Here is a 12,662-nt window from a genome sequence, read left to right as displayed (position 1 = left end):
CGAGATCGTGTTATATGGCGAGCTCTCCACTGGCCACCGTGACAGAGGTGCACCAAAGAAGAGGTACAAGGACTGCCTAAAGAAATCTCTTGGTGCCTGCCATATTGACCACCGCTAGTGGGCTGATAACGCCTCAAACCGTGCATCTTGGCGCCTCACAGTTTGGCGGGCAGCAACCTCCTTTGAAGAAGACCGCAGAGCCCACCTCACTGACAAAAGGCAAAGGAGGAAAAACCCAACACCCAACCCCAACCAACCAATTTTCCCCTGCAACCGCTGCAATCGTGTCTGCCTGTCCCGCATCGGACTTGTCAGCCACAAACGAGCCTGCAGCTGACGTGGACTTTTTACCCCCTCCATAAATCTTCGTCCGCGAAGCCAAGCCAAAGAAGAATGCATGTATTTTATTGTACAGTAAAATGTTTATTTAAGGTACTTGTTTATTTAAGTTTGGAAAATTCATTTGAAAGATGCAGGTATAAAATGAGATCTGATGCAATATTCTCCTGCCCTTTTAACTTTAGAAAGCTTCTGTGAACTTTTGGCTAAATAAAAAATTAAAATCTGGGACATATTATCAATCATCTGTAAACATTAGCGAACTAAATCTTGAAGCCAGGAGGAACTAAAAACTTGAATTTAAAAGTTATTTTAAATCTCTCAGCTCCGGTATTTTGGATAAAAAAGGCCAAATATGTAATAATGTTGCATTCTTTCATCTCTTCCTTCATAGCAATGTATTTACATTGTTTGTATGGGGTTTCTATTATTTTTCTTTTTAGAATATTTGAAAATCATTTATTAATAAATAATTAAAACAACTCTCCAAATCTCTGGTAAGACCACACAGAATATTGTGTTCAGTTCTGGTCACTTTATTACAGGAAGGATGTGGAAGTGATGGAGAGGGTGCAGAGGACATTTACCAGGATGTTGCTTGGATTGGAAAACAAGTCATATGAGTCAAGGTTATTAGATTTGGGTCTTTCCTTTTCGGAGCATAGAAGGATGAGAGGAGACAGGGTGGACAGTCAGCACCTATTTCCCAGGGTAGGAATAGCAAACATCAAAGGACATATGTACAAAGTGAAGGGAGGGAAGTTTAGGGGAGACATCAGGGGTAAGTTTTTTTTTTACGCAGAGTTGTGGATGGTGGTGGAGGCTGAAACATTAGGGGCATTTAAGAGCCTCTTAGACAGGCACATGGATGAATGAAAAATAGAGGCTTATGGAGTAGGGTGGGTTTAGTACTTTTTTAAGGTTTATGTGGGTTGGTTTTTTTTCCAGACTCTTTTGTGTAGTCTTCCAAAGGTGCTATTTGCCTTGGCGAGTCTGTTGTTTATCTCGTTGTCGATCCTTGCATCCGATGAAATGGTGCAGCCGAGATAGGTAAACTGGTTGATCGTTTTGAGTGTTTTATGGCGAGCTCTCCACTGGCCACCGTGACAGAGGTGCACCAAAGAAGAGGTACAAGGACTGCCTAAAGAATTCTCTTGGTGCCTGCCACATTGACCACCGCCAGTGGGCTGAACTCGCCTCAAACCGTGCATCTTGGCGCCTCACAGTTTGGCGGGCAGCAACCTCCTTTGAAGAAGACCGCAGAGCCCACCTCACTGACAAAAGGCAAAGGAGGAAAAACCCAACACCCAACCCCAACCAACCAATTTTCCCTTGCAACCGCTGCAACCGTGCCTGCCTGTCCCGCATCGGACTTGTCAGCCACAAATGAGCCTGCAGCTGACGTGGACATACCCCTCCATAAATCTTCGTCCGCGAAGCCAAGCCAAAGAAGAAAAATGTGGGTTGGCACATCATTGAGGGCTGAAGGGCCTGTACTGTGCTGTAGTGTTCTATATTCTATGTTATTCTTGTGGGAAAGACACCAAATTTTATAGTGATGAGGCTTGCTTCACTTATTGAAGCACCTGCATCATTTATGACTGTCTTCCTTGCATTAAACTATTACGCTGGTGAAATTTTGTTTTGGATATTCAATTTTTAAAAAATTTAGACATGCAGCATGGTAACATGCCCTTCCATCCTCCGAGCCTGCGTCAGCCAAATACCTCAATTAACCAACAACTCCCATGTGTTTTTGAAAGGTGGGAGGAAAGCAGAGCACCCGGAGGAAACACACGCAGACTCAGGAAGAACGTACAAATTCCTTACAGACAGCACTGGATTCGAACCCGGTTCATTGGCGCTGTAATAGCGTGGCACTAACCATGCTGCCCCGTTGTCATTGGATGCCACTCAATCCTGAAATTGTGCCACCCCCTTGTCCTGCATTTGCTAACAGGAGTCTGTTTGGCTCTTTTCAAGCCTGTTGCCCATTCAACACCTCAAGGGACACACTCTCCCCATTTCTTCCAACCCCCCCCCTGCATGAGCCCTCGATGGGGATTGGGGGACAACAGACTCGGTGGAAATAACCTTAAATTTTTTTATATATTGTTGGTGACATTTCCGCTGCAGCTTTGAGTTCATGAAATTTTTCCTGTAGATTTTGCAGGCCAGTTTATTTTTGGCCAAAAAATATGCCGTGCCAAGCTGTGTTCTCCATGTTTAGCTGTGGTTATATTGTTGCTTTCTAAATTGCCAGTGGAATTTGATGAGTTTTTGTGCTTCTGTGACAGCAGCTCTGAGTCGTTAGCACATGAACACACACATTGGCCCACCATTACCATCAGAATCTATTTATATAATTCCATTTACCAATACTTTGTCCACAGCCTTGGAAATGTTAGTGCACTATATGGTTTCAGATTGGACAGCAATAGGATGGGCGGCATAAGAACAGGTAATACTGGAAGCACTGAGAAGGACAGGCAGCATCTGCAGAAGAGAAACCAAGTTAATGCTTTGACAGAACTAGAAAAAAAGAGATTAAAAAATAACTAGTTTTAAATTGCAGAAAAGCTGGCAGGAGGGATGGTTAGGACATGGGGAACATGGCAAGGGGCCATGGCAGAGGTTGCCAGGGGGAATTTGTCACCTAGTCAAATAGGTTTATGGGGATACTTTGAAGATGATCAAACTTCTTTGTTTCATTATATGTTGCTAATAGCAGGGCTGCAGATGTGTCCATCAGGTCAGGCTATGGTAAAGGAGAAAAACTGAGTTTCTTTTGCAGATGGATGACTTACAGCAGAAATGGCCGGTTCTGATACAGGTGGAGTAAGCCAACTTACCTGGAGTTGGAGAATTTGATATTGAGCCCAGAAAGCTGTAATTTGCTGAGACAGATGTGTAATTTTTCATCTGGCACGTCAGGACTTGTTGCAAGAGGTCACAGACAGATCAGATTGGGAACGAGAGGATTGGTGGGTCACAGTTTAGAGCAGAATAGTTTGACACAGACACAAATGAATGACATGGCAATTTCATTTGATGATCCCTAATGAAATATATTTACCAGATATATTTTCGTTATTTAAGTATTCTCTAGTTGACAACTGATTAAATGTCAAGTTGAAAAAAATGTTGAATGAAATAGAATACTAAAATATTTATCAATGCTTAAAGCCCTTCAGCTCATCATGTCTATGACTAGACATCTATACTAATCTCATTTACCAGCACTTGTTCTGTACCCTTCCCTGCCCTGGTGATTCAGATGTTCAAAAATACTTCTTAAATGTTGTGAGAGTTTCTGCTGTCACCACTCACTCAGGCAGTGCATTCCAGAATTCACCCGCTCTCTGTATTTGTAATATAATAATGTAATTTAATATAACATCCTTCTCATAATCGGTACAAAGTTGTCCACATGTTATAATTGTGTTGACTACCAGAGCAAAATTAAATGTAAAATATCAAAGACTGATACAGGAGTGCAGCACAAAATAAAATGGAGTTTTGATTGGACTGGAAAGTCATAGTCTTAGAGAGATACAGCATGCAAACAGGCCCTTCGGCTCAACTCATCAATGTCATCCAAAGTGCTCGCTCCATTTGCCTGCATTTGGCCCACAACCCGCTAAACCTTTTTTATCCACGTCCCCGTTCAAATGTCTTTGAAACAATGTAATTGTACCTACCACTTTCCACGGCAGCGCATTCCATATACTCACTACCCTCGCGGTGGAAAAACCTACCCCTCTAGTCCCCTTTAAATCTTTTCATCTCTCACCTTTACATTTTACATTTAAATTTAACAATGTTACATGGTAGTAGCCGATTCTGGCCATTGAAATCCGTGCCACTCAATTATAACCAGTCCCTGTATAATTTTGGAGGGTGAGGAAACAGGAGCACTGGGAGAAAACCCAAGCAGACACGTGGAGAACTCCTTCTAGGCAGTGCCAACTTTGAACCTGGGCCACTGGTGCCATAATAGTGACGTGCTAAACTCCATGCTCACTCTGCTGTCCATAAATTTTAGACTCCCCTACAAAATGAAAAAAAAAACTGTGCTCACCCTCCTTATCTATGCCCCTATGGCTTTTGAACCTCCATAAGGTTATGATCAGTCTCCTTTGCTCCAAGGGAAAAAGTCCCAGCCTATTCTGTCTCAAACTAACCAATCCAAGCATCATCTTTGCATTACTGTACCCACTCCAACTTAATCACATCACTCCTATAGTAGGGCAACCTGAACTGTACCCAATGTTCCAGGTGTAGTCTCCCCACTGTCTGTAGAGCTGTAACAAGACTGTCCAACTCTTATACTTGGTGTCTCATCCAATAAAAGCCAGTGAGCCTTTTTCATCACACTGTCTAATTGTGTCATCTCTTTCAGTGAACAATGTATTTGTACCCATAGATTTCTCTGTTTTATATCATTCCCAAGGACACCGAATATGTCTGGTCCTGATTTAACTTCCCCAAATATATTATTTCAAATTTGAGTTAAATTACACTTGCTATTCCTTTGCCCACTTCCCCCAATTGACATAGATCCTGTGTAATCCTGAGACAATCTTTTTCGTTATCATCAACCAAACCACCAGTTTGTCATCCACAAACTTACTAATAACGCCACCTCCATTCTTATCCAAATTGTTAACAAACAGCTGTCCACTATCACCCCATTTCACCAAGCCACTTTTGAACCCCTGGCTAGTTCATCTTGGATCCCATGTAATGTAACCTCGCAGACCAGCCTACCATGCAGGACATGGTCATGACTGAAGGCTCTGTCGGCCCGGTCATGGGTGAAGGCCATCCCGTTAAGGTCTTTAGCCCTGCCTTCAACAATCTCCTAGTGATGCACATGATTGTTTTGAATTGGCACACCGCGGAGTCTTCATATAATTGGGCTTGCTCAGAAAATTCCTTCTGCAGCTTATCTTTATCCTTTCTCCCTCCTGCTGAATTTTTTCTATTCTTAAGTTACTTAGTTTTACATAATTGCATGTTTTGTCTCCCTAACAGTGGGTTTGTTTTTCAGCTGTGCGTGGATTATATTAGCAACACGCTTACAGTAGAATCTGCCTGTGAAGCCTTGCAGGTAAGTCCTAAGGAGTTTTACCTTTCTGCTTTTCTTAAAAATTGATATCTATTTTCTTTGGTTGCCAGGGATGGAAATTCAGTGAGGCTATTCCTAGAAGCCACTGTAGCTGCCTATCCCTTCCATGATCCTCTTGAATTAGTGTTTTAGTGATTGAATTTCTTGCTTTTTTTTATATTGTTTGTGACATTTCCACTCCAGGTTTTGAAGAATTTTGTTGCATTGTCCTATGATCAATCTGAAAACTTCCTCTCAATTTCAGGAATCTCTATATTTGAGATTGATTAATTTTCGAATGGCATTGTTCCAACTTGTAATACCAGAACAGAAATCAGAACTTCACAATTACCATCTAGTTTCCCGACTAAGACTGCCTGCCAGTTTTTCTTGAATAGTAAGAACAGACTTACCATTCACATAGCAGGCTGAGCATTTGAATCGGTGGCAAAAGCTTAACCATATTGTGCACGTGAAATGTTGAATTTTATTTTTGGGCATGCCTGTCAAGAGTAGGAAAGTTTTTTTTTGTGTGGGGGTGGGGGGGGGGTGCGCATGCCAGAGTGTGACTAGGCTCATGGTTGTGACTGGACAATGTTCCATCATCCTTATCACAATAATAAATCCTTGGCGTCAAACAGGAAGTTCCATCCTCCTGTCCTCAACTGGGAGTCAAAGTTGTCCTTACTGATGGAACCATAGAACATTACAGCACAGAAAACAGGCCCTTTGGCCCTCTGTGCCAAACTATTATTCAGCCTAGTTCCACTGACCTGTACACGGTCCACAGCCCTTCATAGCTCTGCCATCCATGTACCCTATCCAAATTCTCTTGACTATTAAAATTGAGCCCCGCATTCATCACCTCAGCTGGCAGCTTGTTCCACGCTCCCACCACTCTCTGTGTGAAGAAGTTCCGCCCCCCCTTCCATGATCCCCCTGAACTTCACTCTGTTCACCCTTGAAGTGAGTCCTCTGGTTTGTATCTTGCCTAACCTCAGTGGAAAAAAATGCCTAGTTGCATTTACCCTTCATAATTTTGTAAACCTCTACAAATCTCCCCACATTCTTCTGCGCTCCAGGGAATAAAGTCCTAACCTTTTTAATCTTTCCCTGTAACTCGGTTCCTGAAGACCCAGCAACATCCCAGTAAATCTTCTCTGCACTCTTTCAATCTTTTTGATATCTTTCCTGCAGTTAGGTGACCAAAACTGTACACAATTCTCCAAATTTGATCTTTTGGAAAATATCTTTTTATACCTCATTGATTTTAATTTTTTCATTCTGTTCCCAGTTATACTTTTTATGCATCACTTTACTTTAAAACAGTTTTCTCAAATTGGGGGGTGGGGGGGGGGGTAGACGGGGGATAATACCTGGTTGTAGATTTGACAAAGAAGTCCAGCAAAAAAAAGTTACAGGTGATATAAATTGTGATGAATTGGTTTTTTTTGGCAAAGTACGAGTGCGACTGATACCTAGCGATGCTAACCATGCTGCCCCTGCGCTAACCATGCCGCCCCTACAATTCCTGCTTCCTCTCTGTAGATGCTGCCTGATTTGCTGAGGATTTCCATCATTCTCTGTTATATTTGTGGTAATTTTGGCTTCATAACAAGCATTAAAAAAAACAAAGCTGTTGCACTTGTTTTGTGTTCCATGGTGAAAAACTGCCAGATAGTGCAGCTATTGTAAGGGCCCAAGACAGTCAGCTACCCATAGGACACAAAGCCCTATTTAAATATACCATACCTAAATTAGGGCCTCTTTATTTAGGGGTGAATGCTTGCAGGCCTAAAAGGTCACATCCTTAATTCATCAAGTCACTGATGAATAAAATGTGGCTGTCACCTCACTCTGTATTTCTGTCTGCTCTTGATAACCTTTAACCTCCTTGCTTATCAAGAGTCTTATCTACTTGTGCCTTCAAAACATCCAATGCTTCCACTGCCTTCCAGGAAGAGAGTTCCAAAGACTCTTTCATAATGTATCTTACAATGGTTTGATTGATCCAGACAATAAGTTGTTAATGAATTTTTCTGACCCACCAGCTCATGATTCCCATGAGGAATCCTGGTAAAAAATACAGAAGGCTGAGTTAAAGATAGCAATGTAAGTAGCAAGAGTTCTGAGATGAACAATTGCTGCCTTGACAGCTGTGGAGTGCTTATTTAGTACAGCTCTATGCTAATGCCAACATTCCTTTGAATTTGTGACATGTTTCAGAACTTTGCCATCCAATGGGATAATAACGTGGCAGAAGATGAAAAGGTTAAAGTGCCGGCGGATGTGGAGAGGAGCATGGTACAGTGGTGTAACAAGTCTATGCATCTGCATTTGTAATGTATGCAGCAAAACAGATAATTTCAGGACATGCTGGTGGAGATACTGCAGTTACGTTTCATCCCAAATAACCTACTTAAAGGAGATGTAACCTACTTCAAGTAGCTGTAAACTATGAAATTAATTAATAAGAGAATCACATTTAGGCATGATGGAATACAGAGAAGGTTGTGAATCACAAGAGACGAGATGGCAATAGTCCTCTATTAATGTGCACATGTTCACTAACAGGCAGTGCATAGCCTCTGTGAATTGCCATTGATAAAGTCCTCTCTCTCTCCCTTGCCTAAGTTCCTAGACCCACACTGCAGCATATCTACACGGGATACCCATTTGAATTAAAATGTGGTGCCAATCACTGAATGTGGACTGTGGCTGTAATTTAAGTCAATGCCTTTAGCCGTGCAGTACTACTCAGTTTGTCTCATTTTCAGGTGCTGATGGAAGATTCTGTTGGAATAAAAAAGGAGACAGGAATTAATGTATGTTTTAGGGGAAAGAGCAGTGCCATAGAGCCTGCGCAGGTGAAAGGGAGTGAGTAACAGGAACAGATGGTTGGCTTCTGAGGGCACCATTGATTTTGCAGACAGCATGTTTAATCAGGTGACAAAGGAAAGATAATTTAAAATCTTGTAATATCTATCCAGAAGCAATGACAGACATAGTTCATCTACTGCCTGCTCTTCCCATGCCCACAGTTTAAAGTTCATATTTGAAATTGTTCTTATTGAGGAATTGAGTAAGAATTCCACAGTTTTGGCACCACAGTTATAGAAAGAAAGAGAGTGAAATACACAAAAGTGCTGGAGAAACTCAGCAGGTCACACAATATCTAGGGAAAGTAAAGGGTAACTAACGTTTCGGACGTGAGCGCTTCATCAAGGTATGAGCAAGAAGCAGGCAGGTACCGGAAGAAAAATCTGGAGGGAGGGAGAGATGAGAGGAAGGCGGAAGGGGTAGTTGAAAGAGCAGAGGCGAACAGGTGAGAGGTCAGAGGTGGATACAACTGGGAAAGTTGAGGAGAAAAAATGCTGAGAAGTGAAAGGGGAAGAGGGAAACTATGATCTTGTACCTGTGCTACCTATATCCTCCCCCTCCACTCAGTCTCCCTAACCACCACCCCCCCACATCCCGAACAGCCTGTCCCCTGCTAATACCTTAACAAAGGGCTCAAGCCCAAAATGCCAGCCATCCTTCTCTTTCCACAGATGCTGCGCTACTACCACTCCTCCCCTCGAGCCTTTCTAGCACACCTGTGCACTGCACTTGCTCCAGCGAATCACATCGTACCATTGTTGCCACCCCCATGAAAAATTACTCAGTTGTAGTAGGTATCTAACTAGGCTTGCTCCAGTGACTGCAGACTTTCTTGTTTAACTTGACTGCTACTCTGCCTTTCTATAGAATGGCACTCTGTTGGATCTCTGTTGTAAATGGGTACATGATACAGGAAAGAGGTATAGGTGCCACAAAACTCACACCACCAGTTCAGGAATAGCTGCTACCCCTCCACCATCAGACTCCTCAACAACAAACTCAATCAGGGACTCATTTAAGGACTTGTAACATATGCGCTACATGAGTGTGGAGAAGAACAACACGCCCACCAAAGCCTTGGAAAACTAGACTGATTTATTGCTCTGGCTTTCACGTGTATATGGCCCCTGGCGCTGATGTCAGGGCTCCACATCATCGGAGTGCTGGCCTCGGGTAGGCTGCCGTTCCCGCCAGAGTTTCCTATCTTTCTGCCGCGTGGAGGTCACCTGGGACGTCACCCCAGGTCTGTGCTGTTGCTGCGTTCGTCGGCCATTTTGTGGGATGGTCTGAGTCTCCATGCACAGCCCACTATAGACTCTTACTTTTGCACTTCATTGGTTTTCTTTTCGTTCTCTGTATTGCACAGTCTGTTTCTATGTTTGTTTACATTTTTTGTTTGCTTACATGTTTTACCCTATGTACAGTTTATTTTTGCACTACCAATTAGTCGTATTTCTGCCGCGCCCTCAGGAGAAAGATTCTCAAGGTTGTATGCAATGTCATGTATGCACTTCGATAATAAATCTGAAATCTGAAATATAATACACAAAGTAAAACAGAAATAGTGATATGTCACCAGAAGTAGGTGTTTTGAATGGGGCAACGTGGCAAATTCAAACAATAAAGTCAGTCTTTGTTTCACCCTCGTACTGTGTGGACACCTCATTGTTCAGTAGCACTGCTAAAGCATTCTCCACAAGAGCATGTCTTGGGTGATGTGGATATTTGATGATTGCTGCTGCTTTCCGACAGCAGCATTCCGTATAGATTTTCTCAGGGGCGGGGAGAATTTTGCCTGTGATGTACTGGGCTTTGTCCACAACCCTTTGCAGGGCTTTTTGCTTAGAGGTATTGGTGCCCTGATACCAGGATGTGATGCCATCGGTCAGCACACTCTCCACGACATATCTATAGAAGTCTGCCAAGATTTCTGATGTCATACTGAGCCATCGCAAACTCCCGAGGAAGTAGAGGGACTGTCGTGCTTTCTTCATGATGACATTAGTGTGCTGGGTCCATTGCTAATTAGCCAGTTACGAACAAATTAAGTTTTAGTGCACAAGAACACATTCATGCATGTTTTATTAATTTGAATATCAGACTTTCTTATAAAAAATGACTACTTCCCTTTGTATAATTGGAAAATGAATCTGAATTTTAATGAAACTTTCACTAATTTAAGATTGAAATTCACATTTTGATTAAAAATTCCTTTTGTCTGAAACCTGTTTCCAGCAATAATAACCAAAGCATTTACTAAATTACCCAATAAAAAAAAATCAGTGAAACTCAAAAGTCTGCAGATGCTGTTATTGTAGTAAATATAAAAATGCTGGAGGACCATCTACAAAGAGACAACACTATCTGAGGCATTCAGTGGCCCAAATCCAACCCCAACCTTCAGCCCCCAAATAACCCAACCTGAGTCCCCCAACTAAGCCTAATTTTGACACCCAAACCCTACCATGACACCCACCCCACCCCACCCAACACGTAACCCTAATACCCCCACATAACCCATCCTAACCCCAACCCCCCCAACTATCCCTAACCCCAACCACCCAACTAACCAAAGTCCGAACTCCTCAACTAACCCCCCCACCTCACCTCAAACCCCTATCCCAAAACCAACCCCAACCTCAACCTACCCCTAACCCAAAAACTAACCGAAATCTGAACTGCATCTGTCAGAGGTAAATGTTTTGGGCCCAAGCCCTTCAAAGTATATGAAAATATAAACAAAGATCAGGTAGTTTTAAAGCGAAAATAATTCAAAAATTATTTAGCCTATTTTATGTGGAAATGTGAACTAGAGAAGAAACAGCACTGTCTTCAAAGTGTGCACTGCTTTTACAGGTGAATTAATACATTACATCAGGAATGGGAACTCTGGCCTAATTGCAATGGCAGCTGTTGATGAAACACGAAAGAAATGGCTGAAAGAAATTGTGTCAGTGACAGATTGTCTCATTAACATAAATCCACAAACATTTGGTGTAATAGTGTCATCTCAGTTGTCTGTATTCATGCACATCCTTCATGGTGTTAAGGTTCATTACTTCTCTCCCTCCTTTTGCTGACAGTATTTGCTGCTTAAAACAGTGATAACGAAAGAAAACAGAAAAAAGAAGAATCAATAGTTAATTTTATCTTGTTATTGTTTATGTAAAGGAGTTAAAATAAGGTATATCTAACTCCAGCCACAAAGAGTAGATGGAAAATAAATGCGGTAAGAGTGGGTTGTTTATGCAAAAGTTATTTTTATGATCGGAGAATCTTGTATTGAGATGAGGTCAATTTGATTACAGAAACAAATAAGAAAATTGACAAACCTATTCGGAAAGTCATATCATATATTACGTGAGGCTAAATTTCTGACTCATTGTGGTGGAACCACTGTTAATAGTGTATGTACCTGTGGCTCCACCCTCTTGATTCCTCTAATAAACACAGCAATGCCATAACCCCCCTCCCCCGAACAAGCTTGGTTCTTGGGTCAGCAACATGAGACTGGCCTTCTGTTTATGGGAATAAAAGCCCATCAGTCAGGTAACTTCTAGTGTTTGCACCCTGATCTGTGGATCTCACAATGCTAGCATGGCCACAGATATTGCTATTGCCAGTGCTTCAATCGTATAATCGTATACATTTATTAGGTTCATGGTTGATGCTTGAACCATGCATCTCCCTATTGCCCAAAAATCAGCCTTGAATAATTCAGGGCTTCAGGCTCTTCAGCTGTTGCAAGTAATCACAACCCTCTGACATGTCATCTCATCCTCATCTCAGGTGGATGGCCCTTATTTTGAAATTGTTTTGGGAAATGAAGGCTATTGCAGGGAAAAAAAAGAATAAAAGGAGTTCCATGGCACCAGGTGGTATGGTTGGTGCAGTGATTAGTGCAACACCTTTACGGCGCCAGTGTGACGGGCCCAGAGGACCTCAAAACCCAGCAGCAATAGAAATTCACCAAGACATAGGGTTACTTAAACAAAATTTGCTTTTAATTTTCTGTAAACATAAAAACAGGATCAAACTTTAACTTATTACTATTAACCTAACTTAACCCCATTCTAATTCTAAGTGCACGTGTATGTAATATGTGTGTAAGTTCAGAAAAGTTGTTTGGTTCACAGTCCAACCTCACTTCTTAATCCTCCAAGTTGACCGGTATCAGGCAATTCTTAGACTGTGCACAGGATTTAACATTTATGAATCTTCACCAGGCTTTGGTGCTTGAAAGGTAAATGGTTACCATTCAGGAAGGTTCTTGTTGGTTTTCAGAGAGAGATTTGTTGCTTGTTGGACACACACAAACGGATTCCTTCCAATC

The 12,662-nt window shown here is 42.0% G+C and overlaps 1 protein-coding gene across 9 annotated transcripts in view; it reads left to right on the top strand.

Moving 5' to 3' along the window:
* Positions 1 to 12,662, top strand: part of LOC138763907 (BTB/POZ domain-containing protein 19-like) — a 143,947-nt gene that overhangs the window by 53,357 nt on the left and 77,928 nt on the right. For 6 of the 9 annotated variants that reach the window (XR_011357887.1, XR_011357886.1, XM_069938879.1 and 3 more), the window contains exons 4-5: positions 5,393 to 5,452; positions 7,676 to 7,753. The exons of 1 other annotated variant lie outside the window; for it this stretch is intronic. Coding sequence is in view for 6 of the 8 variants with exons in the window: in XM_069938879.1 (XP_069794980.1) it covers positions 5,393 to 5,452; positions 7,676 to 7,753 (138 nt within the window). In the remaining 2 variants the exon portion in view is untranslated. The remainder of the gene's footprint in view (positions 1 to 5,392; positions 5,453 to 7,675; positions 7,754 to 12,662) is intronic. 2 more of the 9 variants (XM_069938874.1, XM_069938878.1) reach the window with 1 other exon arrangement.

The sequence above is a fragment of the Narcine bancroftii genome, chromosome 5 (genome assembly GCF_036971445.1).
Source record: "Narcine bancroftii isolate sNarBan1 chromosome 5, sNarBan1.hap1, whole genome shotgun sequence".
NCBI lineage: Eukaryota > Metazoa > Chordata > Chondrichthyes > Torpediniformes > Narcinidae > Narcine > Narcine bancroftii.
This window is presented reverse-complemented; position numbering and strand designations above follow the sequence as displayed.